The sequence below is a fragment of the Myiozetetes cayanensis genome, unplaced genomic scaffold (assembly GCF_022539395.1).
Source record: "Myiozetetes cayanensis isolate MyiCay16 unplaced genomic scaffold, myiCay2020 scf5-8, whole genome shotgun sequence".
NCBI classification, from domain to species: domain Eukaryota; kingdom Metazoa; phylum Chordata; class Aves; order Passeriformes; family Tyrannidae; genus Myiozetetes; species Myiozetetes cayanensis.
In genome coordinates, this window is record NW_026087742.1 from 20,597,038 (window position 1) to 20,619,261 (window position 22,224).

The 22,224-nt window shown below is 42.2% G+C and overlaps 1 protein-coding gene across 1 annotated transcript; it reads left to right on the forward strand.

Annotated features, from left to right (window-relative positions):
- Nucleotides 1-602: 602 nt before the first annotated feature.
- On the forward strand, nt 603-21,915 carry TBX19 (T-box transcription factor 19). The gene is made up of 9 exons (XM_050332665.1): nt 603-762; nt 6,921-7,150; nt 13,801-14,065; nt 16,045-16,179; nt 16,977-17,038; nt 18,122-18,183; nt 18,857-19,045; nt 20,054-20,186; nt 20,911-21,915. The coding sequence occupies exons 2-9, from the start codon at nt 6,954-6,956 to the stop codon at nt 21,143-21,145; spliced, it is 1,278 nt and encodes a 425-aa protein (XP_050188622.1). The 5' UTR covers nt 603-762; nt 6,921-6,953; the 3' UTR covers nt 21,146-21,915.
- Nucleotides 21,916-22,224: the final 309 nt, after the last annotated feature.

Below are 22,224 nucleotides of genomic sequence, written 5' to 3' on the forward strand. Positions count from 1 at the left end.
TGGAACTTGTTAACTCTCACAGTTAACAAAAAGCTTTAACTTACACACCTAAGTCATAAGTGCATGTTTGATTTCCTCAATAAACTTTGAACTTACTTGATGTTATAAATAGAATTTAAAAGTTCATTTAGAATATTTTCATTTTTTTATTATTATTTCCTCTTGAAAATGGGGGCAATAATAGTTTTCTTTCTCTAATTTGTGTCTGAATACATCACTGCAGATCTTCAAGAAAAAAAAGTAGGGAAAAGTATAATTATTGTTTAAAATGAACTTATTGCATCCTGACTACAGGATCGGCATCCTGACTACACGTATTTGGTTGGTGTGGCAAGGTTTTAGTGAGGGGGGCCCGAAGGCATGGCTTCTCTGAGAAGCTGCCAGAAGCTTCCTTTATGTTGATAGAGCCAATCCTGGCTGGCTCCAAGACAGATCCACCACTGGACAAAGCCAAGCCCATCAGTGACAGTGGTACTGTCCTGGCAGCAGTACAATACCTTAGGTAGTGTATTTGAGAAGGAGAAAAAAACCTGCACAACAGCAACTGAGGAGATGAGAGAGAATATGTGAGAGAAACAGCCCTGCAGACACCAAGGTCGGTGAAGAAGAAGGGGGAGGAGGTGTTCCAGGCCTTGGAGCAGAGATTCCCCTGCATCCTGTGGTGCAGACCCTGGGGAGGCAGGATGTGCCCCTGCAGCCCATGGAGATCCACAGGGGAGAGAGATCCACCTGCAGCCCATGGAGGAGCCCACACCATAGCAGGTGAATGCCCAAAAGAAGCTATGACCCCATGGGAAGTCTATGCTGGAGCAAGGTCCTGGGAGGACCTGTGGCCCCATGGAGAGAGAAGCCCGTGCTGACAGGTTTGCTGGCAGGAATTGTGACCCTGTGGGGGACCCACACTGGAGCAGCCTGTTCCTGAAGGACAGCACCCCATGGGAGGGACTCACACTGGAGCAGCTGGTGAAAAACTGGAGGCTGTGGGAAGGTCTGATGGAGAGGTTGGTGGAGGACTTTCCCATGGGGGGGCCCTATGCTGGAACAGGGGGAGAGTGTGAGGAGTCCTCCTGAGAAAGCCAGTGGCAGGGAGGAGACATTAAAAATCAGGAGTGAAGTTAAGCCTGGGAAGAAGTGAGGGGTGGAGGGCAGGTGTTTTATGGTTTGGTTTTTATTCTTATTAGGCTACTCTGTTTCAATTGGTAATAAATTAAACAAATATCCTTGAGTTGAGCCTGTTTTGCCCCTGACAGTAACTGGTGAGTGATCTCTCCCTGCCCTTATCTTGACCCACAAGCCTTTTCTCCGCCCCTGTCCAGCTGCGGAGGGGAGTAACAGAACAGCTTTGGTGGGCACCTGGCACCCAAACAGGGTCAACCCATCAAACCACACCAGGTTTTTTCTTTTTTCTTTCTTTTAAATTTTTCTTTCTATTTTTTTTAAAAAAAAAAAAAAAAAAAAAAAGAAAGATTGATTTGGAAAGCCTCCCATGCTCTCTGGGCTCAGAATTAATCTCAGTTATAATCTCAGATATACAATGAGGTACCATTTGAACAAGCTGCCTGCCTCACTGCTAAAAACATACCCGGTGGAAGTTATTGAAACTGTCCCCTCAATGCCAACATTAATGAAAAAGCTAATCTTCTTTAAGTCTCTTCTAGCCTAGCAATCTCTTAAGGGGCTGGATCCATGATTAAAAAACAGAAGGAAAGCAGCTGTCTTTTTATCCTTTCTTAATTATTCTGTGGTAGTTGATAGGTGTCGATTTCCTGGGAGTGTCATGGTGATGGAGGTTACATTTCCCTGTGTTGGGACTGACTGTTCAGAGGGGGGTTAGTTGAATGCTGCAGTGGGAGCTCTGGAGATGGAAAGAGTGAGTCTTGTTTTCTGCAATTTCATCTGATGATGAAGGGCTGCCTTTTATTTGGAAACATGCACCTAAAGGCCAAAAAACAGCTATCCAATATCAAGGCAAGAAAGGCTCTTTAATTACTTTTTTTCTTGTTTTTTTTTTTCTTTCTTTCTTTCTGTGTACCTAACCAGCTGGTGGTCAGGGCATTTTAGAACAAGCTTAATTAGAAAGTCAAAAATAGCCCCTTGTTTTTTCCTGCTGTAACTTGGTGAGTAAACTCCAGTAAGTGTTGCAGGCTTGTTCTTTCACTGCTCAGCCCAGTCCTCATGGCTTCATTTAAAATTAGGAGTCACTAAATACTTATTAGTAAATCGAAGATGATTATGGGTGTTGTGCATGCATTTTAACTAGTTCTGATTGGCTCTGATCCCTGCTTGGAAGTGCCCAGCTCTCTTAGCTGGGTTTCAGGGAAAGCTTATGACATTGCAGGTTTTTTAGGAGAATTTTCTGTTCCCTCTGATGCTGGGTTTCAGGGAAAGCTTACAACACTGCAGGTTTTTTAGAAGAATTTTGTGTTCCCTCTGATGCACCTACTGATTTGCTTGTCTAATTAAACAGGAGGTAAGTGCTAGAGGGGTAATAGCCTTCTGTCCTTTGGCCCTGCTCTGTCCCACTTGCACTGCCGTTGAGTGACAGTCACCAGAAACACCTATTGTGCTCCTCTGTAAGTGCAGCTACCTTTTCATAAATGTTAGAATCAGGAAGCTTTAACTTCCAGCCCAAGAAATAACCCACCTGACATCTGAGAATGGATTATTCTCAGTGCCCCAGCAACACCTACACCAGGGACATTAATCTGTTTGTGCTTCAGTTTCAGCACCTGTAGACTCGGAAAAATTAATCTTACAAGAAAGCAGGAGAAAGAAGGGGTGTTTGGAAAGCATCCAAAGTTGTTATTTAGGTGAACAGAGGGACATAATATTAGGTTTACTTCTCCTAAAACAGGCAAATATTCGAAGTAGATTTCCACCCATAACATTTTTGTTAAATGAAGAGCCAACAGTAAACAAATAACTTTGAGAATGAATCTATCTCGATTTCCTTCTGCAGCCATCTTCCATGGCAGCTGTACGAAACAGAGACAATTCCTAGGAAGCCTCATTCATGGAATGGGGTTTGTATTGGTCTCGATGTGTATTTTGAAGTAAAATCTCAGGCCCAAGTACATTCAGCTGATCATTTGCTTGCCTGCAGGCAAATTTGTTATTTCTTTGGCTGTTTTGTTTAGCTTGGAAAAATGTGGTAGTTGGAAAGCTCACAGTGGTGAGCTCTGCCTTCTGGATATGTTGCTACATACATCACAAATTGCTCTTAGGCTGAACTCTTACAGCTGAAACACCCTTCCCTATGCTGAAAATAGTAACTGGGCTGTTCCCACTAACCAACCACAGGTAACTACTCTCATTTTGGAAAATGTTGTAGTTTCAGGCATCCTGAGCTGTGGTAATATAGTTACTAAATTTGAAACTCTATGAAAGTCAGTTATTTTAAGTTATTAGATTTGTGGGGTTTTTTCACCTGTGGACACTAGACTTTCAAGCATGTCATCTTGTGTGAGTGGTAACTGTAAGCACCCAAGTGTTACCCACTTCTGGGATCTGAAAGTGCATTTTATTACTGTGCAGGATACAAGCTTTAGTATGATACACCTAAGCAAACACATTCGTACTTCTCCCTTAGGAATGCTAGATGTAAAAAATCCAGTCTTTCTGATGAAAAACTTGCTTCCCAACCCATTACTGGAATGGGTCCATTATCCATTCCTTCCATATACCCTTCCTTCTCTGCCGCTCAGTCCAGGGAGTGCTTTGGGCAAGCAGTGCACTCCGAGCAGGACATCCCTTTCTCTTGCTTTGTGGTGGCCTCCATTTCCAATCCATCTTTGCTGGGCTTATTCTTTATCTCTAGTCTTTACCACTATTCTTTACCTCTATTCTTTACCACTGTCTGCTGGTGAGAAAGTGTTTCACTTCCTCATTTGGAAACGCTTCCAGCAACATCAACCCTTCTTGCTTTTGTGCATGCTTTTGGTCTCCTCTCAGCCCTGAGCACCTTGAGGAAGGTAGGCTGGATGTGATTTTTTGGAGGCTCTAATCCAGTATCACTCCACTTGATGCCCTGTGGGAGAGATGGGCAGTCAGTACTTTTGAAAATCAGGGTGCTTCCCTTTTTATTTGTTTATAGAAACAGCTGTATGTAATTACTGACATATTACTACTTTTATGAGCTGTTGTCTCTTTACTTGCCTCAGCTTTGAATCTCCTGATTTCGGAGCAATTGAGTCTAAAAAAAGCTGTAGAGAAATAGGGCTTCAACTAAAAAAATAATCCCAAAATGAAATGTCTCTGTTTTAGAACTGACTGAAAAACTGAAGATGTTGAATTGAAAGTCATGGTACTTCAACAGCTTCAATTTTCATTTAATTTCTTTTATAATATAATAAAAATAAAAACTGTCTTACATAGTCTCCTATGCATTTGCTGTGCCATTTGATCATGTGCAGGGAAAAATTACAGTAATAGCTTCTCTTTCCTCTTTGAGTATTTGGAAAGGCAAACCCAAACATAAACATATTCCATGTTATATAAGCATACTACCAGAGATGCAATCATTTTTTCCAAATGCAAAGGGTCATGCTTCCAGGTACCTAAATATCCTATAGATTTTAAAGTACATTATTTAGTTGTTCAGCAGTGAAAGTGGGCTGTTTATTAACTAGAAGTTGCTATTTTACACCTGCTAGTGTAATTCAGAACATGATCTTACTGATAGATTAAAATAACCTAGGTATTTTTGTTAGGAGTTGATAGTTAAAAGAAGAGAAGAGAGGGAAGGAATTTTAGAGACTCAAGTCTGGAGGCAGCATAGAATCATAGAATGGCTTGGGTTGGAAGGGACCTTAAAGATCATCTCGTTCCAAACCCTCTGCCATAGTCAGGGACACCTTCCACTAAACTAGGTTGCTCCAAGCCCCATCTAACCTGGCCTTGAACACTTCCAGGGATGAGGCAGCCACACTTTCTCTGGGCAACATCTTCTAATGCCTCACCACCGTCACAGTAAAGAATTTCTTTCTAATATCAAATCTAAACCTACTCTCAGTTTGAAGCCATTCCCCCTTGTCCCATCACTACACTGTCCTGTAAATAGTCTCTCTTTCCAGCTCTCATCAGCCTCCTTTATGTACTGGGAGGCTGCTATAAGGTCTCCCCAGAGCCTTCTCTTCTCCAGACTGATCAACTCCAGTTTTCTCAGGCTGTCATCACAGGAGAGGTGATCCATCCCTCTAACCATCTTGGTGGCCCTTCTCTGGACTCGTTCTGGCAGGTCTAAGTCCTTATTGTGCTGGGGGCCCCAGAGCTGAATGCAGTTTCTCCAAAAAGGGTTTCACAAGAGTAAAATAGAGGAGAGAAAATGTCTCAGACCTACCTAGCTTGCATCTTCCAATGGTGCTGACATTTCTGGGAATTGAGGATTCTCTCCTAAAGTCTCCCATTCTGCAGAACATCACATTGCTGCACACCTAGAGCTGTGAAGTGTTGAGGATTTGCAAGCTGGATCCTTACTCCATGTAGGCCTTGAGGGATTAATAGCAGGACTAGCTGCCAAATAATGTTCCATGAGGCCCTGGTCATTGCTGTTTAGGTAGACGGTAGCTCTCAGCTTTTTAACTGTGATATCTGTTTGTCATGCCTTATCAAATGATGGATTTAAGGTAAATTCTCTTTTAAAAACTTTGGCATACTCTGTCTGTAAAAATACCAACAGTGATCCACTAAATCATTTCGCCTCTTAGAAAGAATCAGAAGCACAGGAGTTCAGTGTGGGCTATTGAATTAAAAGAATGCAAAGTTCTCAATAAATACACATTTCTCTAAAAATGACCTCCAACACTACATTTTCATAATCAAGTCCCTGACTCTGTTATGTCCAATAGACCAGAAATTTTAGAGACACTCTCAGAGATAGATGTATCAGGAGAAGTTAGGCACTTCAAATGCCCTGCTATATGCCAAAGTCCAGTGTTTATGGGTCACTGGTAATAATGGGGCCTCCACTTAACCCTCTTGAATGGAACTAAACCCAGGTCTCTCACATCCTTGGCTGAATGCTGAAGTTGTTGGACTTCTCAGTAAAATGGTGGCTTCTTTGTGGAGAGTATGTGTTGTTGGATTAGGCTTGTCAGAGACGGTCTCAGAGGGAATGCCTGTTTCAGGGATGCTGAGCAAGCCTTTGTATGAGATGGACCTTGAGCAGGTCAGCAATGCCAGGCCTCAGGCAATTAAGCTCACACCCAGCCCCAGAAGTCTGGAGTCTATCCCTGGAAATGCAGCCAGAAGGAAGTTCAGCACTTGTAAGGTGCAGCAGAGTTTTTTGAATGACAGTGGGAGCAAGGGATGGACAAAATATGCATCAGCAGTGGAATCTAGGGGTGCTACCTTCTTGTACGTTGAAGCCTCAATGCAGAACGGTCTCTTACTATTACATTTTGATTTAGGAACGTGGAGGAATGAGGTTAATGCATTTATTCAACATGCCCAGTGAAAATATTTTAAGACTACCTTCTCTGTGTAACTATCTTGACTCTTACCAGCTCCTTCAGTCAGAGTCCGCACCAGCGTGAATGCAATTTCCATGCATTGTTTCAGTCTGGAAATGAAACAATTTTCATTAATGGAAACCTGGTTCTCAAGCAGAACAATTAGACCCACTTCAGGTTGAAAAAAGATAAAAGCATGCTAATTTGGATGGAGGACTCTTCTTTCAAGGCAGCCAATTGAGTCATCAGCCTGCCACCCACCTGACTGTCTGACAGGTAATTAGGAGATAGTCCTCTTTTTGTGTGGAGCGTGTGCGTAAACCTCCACACGCTGGTGTCACTGCCCATTGGGACTTCCAGAGGAAAGAGCTTGTCAGTGGCAAAAGAGTGAGGAGAGCATGTTTTGTCAGTCGTTGCCCAATGAACTGACTTGATTTTTTTTTATGTAGCTCATTATTTTTGTCTTTTCAGCAGCTACCTGAAGTTTCTGGCAGTAAAGTCGTGATGGCAGACCTGGGCTGCAAAAAGCCCAGTGACTGCACTGTCTCCAGGCTGCTCAGCGTAGTGGAGAGCGAACTCCGGGCTGGGAGAGACAAAGGCGATCCCACTGAGAAACAGCTCCAGGTTGTCTTAGAGGATGCGACGCTCTGGCAGAGATTCAGGGAAGTCACTAATGAGATGATCGTGACCAAGAACGGCAGGTGAGTGATCTGTGGGCTGAGTGTAGGTGACAGACAGGGGGGTTAAGTGCTATAATAATAAACTCTGTGTGCAGACTCGAAAGAACTGCAATGAGCACATAACAGTTTTTAGGGGACTGCAGCATCACAGTCCCCTAAAACCAGCATATGAACAAAATGGGGTGTCCCTGCTCCTCTTTGGTCACTGCCAAACCACTCCTGCCACCCATTATTCCTGCTGTGAAACATGCTGGTAAAATATATTGATGGACTTAAAGGCTGCACAAAAAGGGAACTTTTGCGAGGGAATAGACGTACTTTCCAAAACCTTTGGAATGACCTCTTGTGCTAATAACCACCAGCCTTTATTAGCAAGTCCTTACCTGCAGACCTCAAAGTACTATACAGAAGCAGATTGGTGCTGTTATCCCAGCTGCAGTTCCCATCTCTCTGGCCTTGGATATTAACAGCTTTACAAGCACTCTGTACTAGAATGGGGTATAATAAAACTGTGTTCTACATGATATGTATGTATGCAAGGTCCCACACTGGCAAGGCTCCATAGTTTTTGCTGGTGCCCTTAGAAACAAGTGCGGAATATTGGTTAACATACACGGTTTTAGAAAGACAAAATATTGTGATGTTAATGGATCACATATCTTGCTATTTGGGGAACACAGAAAGGCACAGTAAAAGAGTGCAAAACCTGTCAAGAACGATACTCTTTCTGAACCAGGCACTGGCTTGAGGGAGACTCTCCACAGAGGTTCTGCTCTGAATTGGGCTGACAGCAGAGTCCAGCCCGTAAGAGGCAAGCAGCTACTAAAATAAGGTTTGCCAGTACCTTGGCACTAAGATTTTAATTTAATGTACCCTCTGCTGCAACTCCCACTCCCACCCCCGCAACATGCATAGGTTTCTTTTGTGAGACCTCTCAGGAGATCCACATAAGAGAGAGGAATTAAGAGATGGAAATTTACTCATGTGGACTTTCATTGATTTTGCAGTCTTCATTTTAGCAGAATTTGTGGATGAAATTACTCTTGGCTGTAGCTTGACAAGGGACATAGGTGAAAGCAGTAAAAAGCAAAAATCTAGTCTGTCAGCTCGGCAGGGTTACTCTGGTGAGAGAACAGCTACCTTCCCAAAATACCAGCTCTTGGGTAACAGTACCTGTTGCCGTTCTGATTCCTCTTAATAAACTACAGTGATAGAAATCTGCTGCTGAGGTTCTCCTTACACTGAGAAGCTGCTTTTGCTTCATTTAAATTTGCTGTTAGGCTACAGCAAACTTCTGAGTGAACTTAGTCTTAGTATACGGTCATTTAAACTGACTCCTTGGTAGCAAAAGTGACAAAAAATGAGGTAAGAAGGGTTTGCCTAAAATTCATTAAATTGATACAAAGAGTTGCACCTTACCAACAGGCTTTTTTCAGCTTCTTTCCTCCCAGCTAATATAAATCATGACTGCATTGTGATATTAGTTCTCTCAAAAATGTCAGAGTGAGTACATAGATAAAATCTTTCTGGGATGATAAGGGAATCTTTCATTAGCTGAATATGCCTGGTTACTTTTTGTTTCATGGTGTAAGCTGCCTTATTTTGGTTATTCTAACTTACGCACTCCTTATCAGTTTGATCCTACTTTTTTTAAAGCCAGTGACATCTCTAGTAATCTTCGTGGGGGCAAGAATAGTTTCTTTATGATCAAAATAACAAATTACAAAAGTATGTCACACAGTCATCTGCATAAATCCTTTTACCAAAGTGACTGTAACATCAGGGACAATGAGAAAGGATCTCTTGTGTTTCTGAAAGTATCCTTCATAAAAAACACATTATTGCACCAAAAAGAAAAAGGAAATACAGACTATGGCCTGCAGCAAAGATCTCTGAATAAGCCCATGCTATTAAAAAAAAGGACAAACTTGAGACAGTTTCCTATGAGTGCTGAGTTTTTTTCAGGTTCAGAAATCTTGTCTCCAGAGGGATTCTCAGTAGAGAAAATACTGACCTTATGCTGCTGCTGCTTCAGTCAGTATAACTCAATCATTCTTGCTGAAGGGTATACGAATGCTTCTGAAAACTGTGTTCTCCTATGAAAGAGAATAGCCAGCCTAAATTTGCTGTGTGTGAAATCTAAAACAGTTGGTACGGACATATTGTTAGCAAAATCCAGAAATTAAACCGAAACCTGATCCGGGAGCATCCCAGAGAATGAAAGTCTAATTGACTAGTGATCCTTAGGCATCAAATTCTAGCATGCAGAGTTCTATCTGCTCTTATTGCATCATCTCTTATTGGTACCAAGGGTCCCAAAATGCCACAGTTAGATGAACCATCTTCAGTGTTAAAACACAGATATGTCTCCGTGGCTGTATCATACTTCATTATAATAATCACCTGCCCTAGCAATATGTCTAGGTACACGGGAAAGACAGATGCATTCTGACCAGGACAGACATCACTAAAATTGAACCACATGGTTTATCACAAAATATATCCCAATGGGTGCAGCTGATACGGTGGGAAACCATCTCCTATTTTACTCAGATTTGTTGTATCCAACTGACACTTCAATATCAAATGCTCTGTTTTCTTATTGAGTAGATTTTCTCTCTCAGTGGTTATACTGTATTAGCTATGCAGTATCCTGAGACTTTGCAATCCCTGTTATTGCCTGGAGGTGGGAAGGCACTGATCTCCACTGATGGGAACAATCCACAGGGGGTCAGTGAAGGCAAATGTGGGTAGGGGGAAAGAAGGCCTTTACAGGCTTAAATGCTAAAGCAGCTTTACTGGTTCTTGCCCATTCAGGCTTGATATCAAACATCTTCCCATTCAAGTTCTGTACTGTGGAGTAATTGTAGCAGATCCGCTCTAAATACACTGAAGAGGCTAAAGCTCACATTTGTTGCAGTAATGGGTGCCACGTGTGCACCTACCTGCTCATTGAAACAAACATTCTGACTGAAACAAATTTGGAGAGGTCACCATTTGCTAGGCTAAAAGACAGATATTAACAGTAAAGCCACTTTAATCAGCTGAACAAGTGAGATGGTATGTTCTCCACCATTAAAATCTGTACGTCAAGACATGCTGGTCCAAGCAAGGCAGGGATTAACTGTGAGTGAAGCTGGTTAACAGAGGGAAGTGCTGTAATCTTGGTGCTGCAGGAGGTTAACCTTGGTGATGACTGTATTCTCTTCTGGCATTAGTCTAAAGGTCCTTTGGGGATAAACTTGAGCCTCTCAAACAGAAAGACAGAGAAGCCTGCATTGTGGGCAGAGGAATTAACAACCTGTATGAACCACAAATAGCTCTGAGAAATCTAGTGAAATTAAATTTTCATGTGATTTATTTTCCCCTCTAATTCAATTTCATCTATATATCTAAATATGTTTCTTGGAAGACCAGCTGTAGGAGGTCTAAGGGGTGGAGGGAGCAATGCATCCATACTTTCCATCACATCCGTTGGGTGGCTGTTACATCCTGATCAGAAAGACACATGTAGCATATAAAACCTTGACTTAACTTTTAGAAAGATCATAGAAAGATCATGGTTCACAGTATCTTGGAGACCAGTGATGAGTGGTGTTCCTCAGAGGTCAGTATTGGGACTGATACTTTTCAACACCTTTGCTGGTGATGTGGACAGTGGGACTGAGTGCACTCTCAGCAAGTTTGCCAACAACATCAACCTGTGTGGTGTGGTCAACACGCTGGAGGGAAGGGATGCTATCCACAGGGACTGTGGCAGACTTGAGAGCTGGGCCTGTGCAAACCTCACTGAGTTTCACAGTTCTGCATGTGGGTTGTGGAAATCCTGAGCACAAATACAGGCTGGGTGGAGAATGGTTTGAGAGCCGTCCTGAGCACAAGGACTCAGGAGTGTTGGTGGATGAGAAGCTCATCACGACCCATCAATGTGCACTTGCAGACCAGAAAGCCAAACACATCCTGGGCTGCATCAAAAGCAGCATGGTCAGCAGGGCGAGGGACGTAATTCTGCTCCTCTGTTCCCGTGAAACCCCACCTGGGGTACTGCTGGGATCTCCAGCACAGGAAGGACATTGATCTGTTGGAGCAAGTCCACAGGAGGGCTACAAAGATGACCGAGGGCTAGAGCAGCTCTCCTATGAGGAAATGCTGGAATAGTTGGGGTTGTTCAGCCTGGAGAAGAGAGAGACCTTGTAGCAGCATCCCAGTACCTAAAAAGGGATTGACAAGAGAGCTGGAGAGGGACTTTTTAGAAGGCAGTGGAGGGATATAACAAGGGGTAACTGCCTTAAACTGAATGAGAGTGGGTTTAGATTAGATAGTAGGAAGAAATTCTTTACTGTGAGGGCAGTGAGGCACTGGAGCAGGTTGTCCAGAGAAGTTGTGGGTCTCCCATCCCTTATGTGTTCAAGGCCAGATTGGATGGGACTTGTAGCACCTGGTCTAGTGGAGGGTGTCCCTGCCCATGGCAGGGGTTTGGAATGAGATGATCTTTAAGGCCCCTTCCAACCCAAACCATTCTGTGTTTCTATAATTATTCTATGATATCTTCCTCAATGTTGCATTGACCCTACATCACCAATTATTAATATTAGATGAAAAGTCTCAAATTTCTGAAATTCTGTCTTTTCCTGTCAGCAGAAGGTGCTGAATATATACAGCAAGAACTATATAAAGGTACCCAGAAAGGTAGGTGGTGAGGGGGATGTCATGGGAGATTGATTGTTAGCAACCTGTATTTGGGTGTCACAGGAGAGTGGCTGCATTGGCAAAGACTTCTAGTGTCCCTTGAAAGAGCCTGGAGTTTCAGCTCCTTTATGTATTTTGGATGTCTTGCACTGCTACCTAAGACTAGAGAGCTACCTTAGCCCCATGGCCACAGACCTCAGGCCATTGCTGTAGTTTTTTTGGTGTAAACAGTCTTCTGCACCCATCAAGAAAAGGAGCTCAAAGATTCATTGGCCTGTCCATAAAAATGTGTCATGGAAAAATAGCAATTGCCAGGAGAGGTCAGTGTGGAGGTGTCTGGGGCAGGGAGGACTGTTACTCATGTGAGAAGAATGTTGGAGGTGATATATAATAGCAATTACACATGTTCCTTGACAACTAGGAAACTTACTGAACAGGATACCTTTGTTGGGAGACTCCACTGTTCTTCTGATCACAAATTATTCCCAGTTCCTGAAACTGTTGGAGCTTTACTAACTCTTTTGTTGCAGACTTTCAGGCACTGAGGCTTCAGTTCAAAGCTCTGTGGCATCAGTCACAAGCACTGGGACAGACAGAAAACTGCTGGAAGTCAGGCTATGAACTCCTGCAAATCTATTTTACAAAAGAAAAAAGAGTAGTTAAAAGGGGATTGAGGAAAGGTGACATTGGACCTTTAGGCACAAAGGAGCATTTTCCCCAAACTAAACAAAGGTAGGATTTCAGTTTTAAATGTGCAAGATGGTGGAAGGCTGGATAGATGTTTAGAGTTTAGAAAAGGACAACATTGCATGTAAGATGGAACTAAAAGCAAAAGAACCTGATCAAGCTGATGAAGTCAAGGAATATGGAAGTATGGGACTAAATTACTGGAAGAACTGCCAAGGGCAAGGTCCAATGGCAAGGATTTTAACCAGAACTTCTCAAACTGCGTATTTATATGTTTGTAATGGGACAGTATATAAATAGTTGCACTTAAGAAAGGGAGACAAAAAGTTTCAGCTGACTACAAGCTTTTTAATATATCCCTATAGTAAGAATTCAGGATGTATTTTGAATGAAAGAGTAATGAAATATGTGGAAAACAATGAAAAATGAGACAAAAAGGCATTTTATTGAATTTAAGTCATGCCGTACTAACATGACTCAACCCTGATACTGTAAAGAAAATTTTTTAGACCAGGAAAATGTAGCAGATTAGGGCATTTAGAATAGTCCTACCTGGAAACCACTACTCGAGTGGGAGATGTTGGGTAGAACAACACAAGAACCATGGCAAGTGACAGAGGGAACTGACTGACTTTGCTCACAAAATTCTAGAATATGACCATCCCTTCAAAGGAAGAAAGAAAACTTTTTTGTATCGAGTAAGTGTGGTCAATAAATCTAACTGGAGTCTGTTGAATACCTCGTTAGTATTATGTCCTGATTGCTGGAGAGTGCAGGATGATTTCAGAGGATGTATCCAGAGTCAGACAAAAGTGGGACTTGGCCACCGGACAGAGCATGGTAGAGTGTAACAGGGTCAATCTGAACACCAAAGTGCACTTTTTAATAGGATTTCTGCAGTGAAGCTGTGGTTCAGTTCAAACTTCTCAGTCATTTTCAGCTCTGTTTAAAGCTGTCTGTTCTTTCTGGTTCCACACCTAAGGATGTATTTACCATGTCCAGATCCCATGGATTCTGCTGATCCTATACACAGCTCATTGTGTTCATAGTTCTTGGCATGATCAAGACCTTAGTGCCCTACTTTAAGATAACATGAGTTTTTTTCCAAATGATTGAACTAAACTAAACTAAACTATTAACCTTTAAGAAACTTCTTCAGCTGGATAGAAGGAGGGAGGGAGGAAGGATGTTTTTTACACTCAACTAATCTGTGATCATTTGGGCACAAATATTCTGAGGAGAGTCTTTCAAAACCAGCTTCCAGTGGTGTCTCCCTTTTTTGTTTCCTCGGCCAGGCGGATGTTCCCTGTTTTGAAGATCAGCGTGTCAGGCTTGGACCCAAATGCCATGTATTCCTTCCTGCTGGACTTCGCTCCGACTGATGGCCACCGATGGAAGTACATCAATGGAGAATGGGTGCCGGCTGGGAAACCAGAGCCACCAAACCACAGCTGCGTCTACATCCACCCAGACTCGCCCAACTTTGGGGCCCATTGGATGAAAGCTGCCATTTCCTTCAGCAAAGTCAAACTTACCAACAAGCTCAATGGGAGTGGGCAGGTATGGCCTGATGTTTCCACATACACCTCTTGGCTTCAATTGCAAGCACCTACCAATCAAGAAATATCAAGGGTGCATTTATGCAATTATAGAAGCCCTTACAGGCCTCTTCACCCACAGATGCCAATTATTCTCTGGAGGCCAAATGTAAACAGGGATAAACAGGCCTTAATTGGCACTTTCAGATTTTAATGGACTTCTTGATGTTAAGAGAGACAGAGTGCTGTGGTTTACTTAATCATCAGGGAGCTTTTCAGAGTTGGTCTTGTGTGCTGGGGATTTTTACATAGGACTTCAGAGAAAGAGGGGAAAAATGGTCACGGGTATTAGGTTTTTGTTGTGTTCCCCAATGTTGTTTGGTGTAAGTGGAATGTTGGCAGGAGTCAGATAGCAGAATAAAAGGCTGCTCCTAAATGAAATAATTACTATGTCTGCTTCTGCATCATGATAATTATCAATATTCTATTGAATCAGCTTTGGCCTTTGGAAAGAAACCACATGTACCAGAAATAAGTGACTTTCTCTTTGAACCCCTTAAAAATGCAAACAGGGAAATTAGTTTTGTTTCATATTTTATTTTTGATGATGCATCTAAAGGCAAAATGTTGCACAAGACCTTTTGTTTGCTCATTTGTTTTGTACTAAACTCCTACAGTGGATGATACTTGTCAGCCGGGAATCAATTTTTTTCCATGTAAATGTTATACATTCTTTATCTGTTATTTCCATTAGGTTTGTGAGGTACTTCCATAAGCCTAGTACCCCAATTAGATAGGAAATTATCTCAGTTTTTACAGACTGGAGAACAGGAAGATGATCTGACTTTTCCTAAGTCATATATGGAACCAGCACACAAGAATGTGAAGCACAGAGCAGGATCTGAGTTTGCATATGCTTTTCCTGGATCCAGGACCTCAGAAAAAATATGTGTGGGGGGAAAAAAGCTACAGGGAACTTGGAGGGTCAAAGAGACCCTGTGGAAAAAATACAGGGGAATATGGTATGTATATATGATGAAGTGGAGAGGAGCACAGTAGAGAGCAAGGGAGGAAAAGCTATATGAGAAACAGAGCCCAGACAAAAGTCAGCAAATAACAAATGACTGAAGCTTCCCCTGTTTTCTTTTGAAATCTTGACAATGGTGTTAAGGTAAGTCATGTCCCCATTCTGTGCTTCATCTTCCAATTAAGTGATAGTACTAGAAGGTAGTAGAGGACTAGTGGTGCTTTGTGCTAATAGCTGTGTTCTTTCTTCTATATATGTTTGTATGTACGTACCTATGCACACATCACTTTGCAAAGTATAGATTTAAAAAAAAAATATTTTTTTCTTGCAGTAGAGATAATTAAGCAATTTGATAGACTTCAAATCAATGCTATTCATAGCTTTTAATGCAAGGTTAGAGAGATCTGCCAAAGCTTGTTTGGATACACTTCATCTTGCCCAGAAAGGTGACTAGGTGACTCCTTCAGCTCCCTTCCGGCCCTGGTTTCTGTGATGGTGATTCTCTGAGTCTTTCAGATAGTAGAAGCAGGACAGGAAGTGCCCCTGATCTATTTCAGCAGCCTCTACTGCAGTGGGGGCTCAATGGTTTGAGGGCCATAGCTGCTAATACAAATATTAACTAATGCTGCTCTATCAAAAGCTTTAAATACAAGTCCAGTGAAGTCTCATTCTGTTCAGCCCTGTGGTTTTCATAAGGGAAGGGAAGTGGTCACAGCAGCAAGCCTGTCTGAGTTCAGGAAGCGTTTAGATGATACTCTCAGGCACACGGTGTGACTCTTGGGGGTGGTCCTGTGCAGGGCTAAGAGCTGGACTCGATGATCCTTGTGTGTCCTTTCCAGCTCCACTTATTCTGTGATTGTGTGACGAAGGCATCTGTCCTGTTCCGGTGACGTCTGCTCTGTTACCAAGACAGAGCAAAAGAGCAGCTGTGAGACACCAGAGTGGTGTCTTTCTCTCTGTTTTGCTTTCTGCAGATAATGTTGAACTCCCTGCATAAATATGAGCCCCAGGTACACATAGTTCGCGTGGGAGGCCCCCACCGGATGGTGATGAACTGCTCCTTCCCTGAGACGCAGTTCATAGCTGTGACTGCCTACCAAAATGAAGAGGTAGGTGGATGCCACACTGTGCTCTTGGTCACCACTGATGAGATATATTGGAAGGTTATTATCTACAAGACCAGCTTGCTTTTTTCTTATTTCCCCATCAGTCCCATGCAGTGTAATGTTCCATCCAGTCTAATACTTCGTCATCTCTCTGCAGTAGAACATTGACTAATCTAGAGTCTGGCCGCAGTACAAAGCCAGGCTTAGCTTAGTATCTTGCCACAGCTGTTCCAGACTGGTCCATCTGTCCTGGCATCCCAGTCCTTTACTGGAAAAAAACAAACAGCCCTACAGCCGTACAGTCAAGTCCAATATCTTTCTCCAGCAATAACTGATAGTTACAATGATAACCCTCTCTCTCTCTGCTCCTTATAATACATAAAATAGCGTAACAGCACAATATTCCATGGGAAAATTTCTTCCCAATCCTGAAATGGAATTTTTCAATGTATGCTTTGGATTGTGAGAATTGCTAACTCCCGTGTCACATCTGTTAGCTAGTGTTGCTGCAGATTTTATTCATGCTCGATGGGAATTCAGTGTTTAAACTCTTGAAATGGTCCACCATCCCATAGGATTTCCCAGACTAGCTCATGCCAGGCTGCCCCGACTGGTGTTCTGCCTGTGGCACTCGGCAATGAGCAAAGCTGTCTCCTAACTAGCCCTGGAAAACGTAAAGTGTGGGGATATATTTTAGGCTCACCCAGAAAGTTTCACTTAAGATTACTCTGGAAGATGTTTTGTAAAGTTTCTATTCCAAATTGCCTTCACTAACATGCTTTGTTTTCTGTAAACTCAAGATAACAGCTCTCAAAATCAAGTATAATCCCTTTGCCAAAGCATTCCTGGATGCAAAGGAAAGGTGAGTTCATCTTTTTTTTACTCTGTAGTTCTTTTTTTTTTTTTTTCAGCAGCATTTTGCTGATGATATGGTTAAAACTGTGGCATGACAATAGGAAAGAAAAAATACATAATTGAATCTTGTTTCTGCTGTCTTAAATCCAGAGTTGCTCCACTGATATTAGTGGGTAGAATCTCTGTAAAATTATTACAATAGTGTCTGAAATGGGTGAATATCCTGTTGGGGATCCTAGGACTTAGCACTGTCTGCACAGGAAGCCTGAAATGAGATGGTGTGAACTTCCCCAGTAATGTTATACTTGGCATATGTTCACTACATTGTACTTACCCTCCAATGAATTTGATAGGTTGGGGAGAATAAAAGTTAACTGCAGATGTCAAACAGCATAACTGAAGTGAAATTGCACTGTAATTGTAATGTAACTACATTGCTGTTATTAAAACTGTGTGATAATATATGGTGTGTTTATTAAAAGTAACCTGTAGGTGCTAAGATGTAGTTTGTAAGATGTCAAAGACACTTCCATCGGAAACAAATTGTGATTTATCTTTTGAAATTTTACTTGCATCATCTGTTTTACTGCAGAGGGGCACCCAAATGATGCATTCCAGCCCATAATTGCTAATAAATTTTGTTTAGACCTGCTGTGTCTGCTGACACGTGAGGTGTCCAACATGCCTCACCACTTAAGAAGCTGTTGTGTCTCAGCATCAGGGTTTGCAGTTGCAGAAGTGGGAATGCTGCCTTCAGCTTGCCTACGTGGGCAGGAGGGAAAGCCCTGCTTTGGTCTGGGGAGGAGGCCTGCAAGGAGGAATGGTGCCCACAGGTAGATCTAGAACTCCAGGTTCAGCCCCCAAATAGGGCACAAACTTATGAACATTTTTGTGTATGTTGTAAAACATAAGTTCCTGGGGTTTTTTATGGCAGAATGTAGAAATGTCTACTGCTACCTAGCAAGTGGTTAAAGAAGATGGATTTCCCCCTCTTTTTAACTCACTTCTCCAATTTTTAGTGAATAGTTCTGTTTATAACTTTTTTAATTTCTCAATGAGAAGTTCTACCACTAAGTATTTTGTTTTTCAGAAACCATTCTAAGGATGCTCCAGAGACAGTCTCTGAAGGTCAACATATGACATATTCTCACAGTAAGGTTTTTATTCATCTCATCTGGAAATTTTGTGTGATATGATGGGTGTTGGCAATCTGGGACTTCCTTAACTGGCTCATAACTGGCTCAGTCATTTACTGAGTCCTGAATTATGTTCATAGAAAGAGATCCTTTAAAAAAAAAAAGAAGATTGAAGAAACCTCACAATAGGAAATAATGTGAGAGGTTCTGCAGAGGGATCGTTTTCCTTGTGATCCAGTTTTTCAATATTAAAAGGAACCTAGAATCAAGATGATATATGACATTTTTGCTTTCTTACTCCTTTTTCTTTTTGTATTTGCAACTGTGGATATTTTTGCCACCTATAAAATTAGCTTTCATTGGTAAACAAGTAAATATGGGGGGAGCAGAGTTTTTGTTTGTTTTAATATAGCTGTTGTTTCATTTGTTCTTTGGTGCTTGTGACATGTTCTGGTAGTTGCTTTCAGGTCTTGTTTTTAGGGTTGGTGGTTTGGGGCTTTTGGAAGGTTGTTTTTTGGGGGTCATTTTGATTTTTTTTTTTTTGTCAGTTGTTCCAAAAACCAGTGCCTTGGAATGACCTGGTATTTCTGAGGCACGGGTAGGTCTGCAAGAAGGCCGGATACTTTCTTAATTGTACTGCAGCATTTTTGTGCAAAAATAATAGTTTTCTTCTCTCTTTCCCCTCAAAGTGGGTGGCTGGTTGATTTCCAACCCAGAAGCAATGTGTGCACCGGGGAGCTCTAATTATCAGTACAGTGGGGCTCTGCCTCTGCCAGCTCCACACACTCCCCACAGCTGCGAGAGGTACTCGGCACTGCGGGGCCATCGGGCTGCTCCATACCCACCTCCCTACATGCAGAGAAGTCACTCACCTACAGGTACTGCTATAAAACATTGCTTTGTTTCCTCTGCCTGCCTCACCCTTGCTTTAGGTTAGCACAGGCATTGAGACAAGCACGAGCTGAGGCGAGGAAAGACCATGATGAGTGTCTGTAACAATCTGCACCAAACCCTTCATGCACCGGGTATGTTTAAAGGCAGCAAAACAAGAGGTACAAAGAGCTGGGTGCACTGTAACTGTTAATTATAAATGAGAGAGTATGAGCTTGCTTTAAGTGTAGCTCCCAATTATACAAAAAGAGCACTGCATGTCTTCTTTCAGTGTCATGCTGTGATGCAGTTGAGCTCTAAAGTTGAAGCAGCTTTCAAGAATGTGGTAGGAGCTGATGTGAGGTGAAAGCATTTGGGTATTGGCAGAACATCTTTTGAGTCCCTTTCACTTTCTAGATCTGGGCCCTCAGTTTCAGAAATTGATTCTATTTTGATCAGAAAAAGTTGTTCAGAAAGAAGAGTAAGGATAAAGTAATCTGCTTGCTAATTATAATTTATCAAGAATTCCTGTTTAATGGAAATATTTAGCATAGAATCATAGAATTGTTTGACTTGAAAGGGACCTTAAAGATCATCTTGTTCCAATCCCTCTGCCACGGGCTGGGACACTTTCCAGTAGACCAGGTTGCTCCAAGCCCCATCCAACCTGTCCTACATCAAGAGATGGGACAATATTTATAAAACTTTATTAAGTATTTAACTCCAAATTATAAGGACATCTGTTTCAAAACATTGCCAGATATCAGGCAGTCATTAATGAAAAACTATTAGTCAGGCTTGCAAAAGTGCATATCCTGTGTCTGTCATGCTGCACCTTCTCAGATATCACACTTGGAATTACAATGACACCTTGCTACTCTCTTAATGAACATAGGAATTTTGTCTTTACCTGTGGTTGGGAATCTCATGATTGCTGCCTCAAGCCTGCCCATGTTCTGTTGCCTTAAGACAATGTTTCTTGAGGATTTGTTTGTTGCTTTTTTCTTCCTTCCCAGTTAATTTGTTGGAGACTTCCAGCAACAATCTTCAGGTACTCTCAGGACATGACAGCTGGACTTTGCCATCGTCCCCACATGCTAACTTACTCTCAGTGCCACACACAAAGGGAGGTGCCAGCCCTGGACCCAGGTAAGGTTACAGGAAAACTGCTGGTATGAGGAGCACTGAAGCTCGAGGGACTGCCCTAGTGATTCTCACTTTGTCCCAAGCTTTAATTCGTGTCCAAGATTTGAAACATGTCCTAAGTGCCAAAATCAAGATTCCTGGACATATCTTTCTGACAAGCTAGTTATCTCCTGCTCTGAAATCAATGAGAGAAATTAATTTTTCCCCAGCACTGCTGAAAACCAGGATCTTGGAACAGCCACAGGGAACTCTGGTTATCTACAATCTGTGATCATTGTAAAGCTAAATTACTTTTCTCCATTTTTTCCTCACTATTCTCCTGCATAAAATGAGGAACCCTTCTAGGACTGGATGGAATTTAGACCTCAAGACCTTAATTATCAAATATTTTCCCAAATGAAGGCACACATTTCTTTTCTAACTTAGGTGCCAGGAAAATCAGCTGCCATTCTCAAAACTTTATATTATATATATACTCTATATCACAACAAAGGTCTTTAAGTCTTAAAACCTCATATCTATTTGTGTATTTCTCTCCATACCTCTGTCCATGGTCGTCAGGTGTGATGGTGGATGGTGATTTTTCACTTGAGATCTGCAGGGCTGATCTAGTTTAGTAGCTCAGTTTGAATAGCTGATAATGCAATTGACTTCATCATGGCAAGTCTTATGGAGGGGAAGATGCTTTGAAATAAGTCATTCAACTTGTACTGCTTTTTTTTCCCAGCCACTACCCTTGCCTGTGGACAGTGAGCAACAGTGCTGTAAATGTTGCCAGCCCAGGAAGCGAGGTGAACAGCAGCCCTTCAAGCGTGTTTCTGAGGGGTAATGTCCCCTTACCCGCTCCATCATCAGTCCAAATCCCTCTGCAGGGAATGGTGTCTGGCAGCATGGAAGCACAAGGGGAAAGCAGTCTAGCCAGACTGGCCGACTCTGCGTGGACATCCTTACACTCCTTTTAATGGACAGGCAGGTCAGGAGGGAAGCTCAGCCAAACAAGACTGGCACAAATGGTGAACGATCCCCTAGAACTGCAGCGCAGAGCAGAACGTATGCAGAAAAAGTGACTTCATCAACCATCGCTTTCCATAATGTATCTCCTGTGTGCCAGTGAAGCCAAAATGCAAAGGCAGGAAATGTTATGAGAACCAGCTTATTACTGTAAACTTTATGCATCATTCAGAATGATGTCCAGAAAGAATCTTTTTAGTTAGTTTTGCTTCTATACCACATTAAAAATGGTCAGAGACATGGGACTGAGTGAAGCAGACGTGGCAGCTGGATATTTGCATGTCGTTTTAGAAGCCCTTTCTGTCAAGTCTAGGGGAAATTGTGATCAAGTTCACAACTGGTTATTTGAAGGGGCATTGCTGCTTTAAAGGCTTTCTGAATCTCTTATATGAAGGTTTTCACGATACCTGAGACTAAACCCTTCAAGGGATGAAATTAGTCTGACATCCTTGTGCCACCTGCATACATTGTTCTCTGTCCCCTTCCCTTCTCCAGCTCCTGTTTGCTGTTTGTGTTCCATAGGGATAGTGAACACACTCAAGCTGAGAAAGTGGCTGCATTGTAGCAGCAGGGTGAATGGCAGCTAGTTTAGCATTTAGTCTGATGTCACAGTCTTTGAAATGGAAAGTTCCAGTGTTTCCAATATGTGCTATTTTTGAAAGGGTGGAGGGAAAAGAATTATAGAAAAATATTCTGCTTGTATTTCCACTTTGCTTCAGACATGGAGTACAAATAAAATATGAATAAATGGTGTATTATCTCCTCAGTGCCTTTCCAAGTTTTAAGCACACATACAGTCTTTTTCACCTAATAAACTCTGAGCTATTTACAGCAGCTCCACCAGAAGCAAGTTGATGGAACAGGAATTTTCTATTCCTTGTCCAGTGACTGGTTGCATGCTCTTGAGCATGATATTTCATGTCTTTGCACATGTTTCCCCTCTCACCTTTTGTCTGCTTCAGCTTTCTTTTCCAGGCTACAGCTTTTCCTACCCTGTGTGAGCGTATAGCATCTAACATTGTGGAGACTT

Coding starts and splice junctions, on each gene's coding strand:
- TBX19 (XM_050332665.1), top strand. CDS start 6,954: ATGGCAGACCTGGGCTGCAAAAAGCCCAGTGACTGCACTGTCTCCAGG. Junction 17,039..18,121: donor TTCCTGGATGCAAAGGAAAG/GTGAGTTCATCT, acceptor TTTGTTTTTCAG/AAACCATTCTAAGGATGCTC. Junction 20,187..20,910: donor GGTGCCAGCCCTGGACCCAG/GTAAGGTTACAG, acceptor TTTTTTTCCCAG/CCACTACCCTTGCCTGTGGA.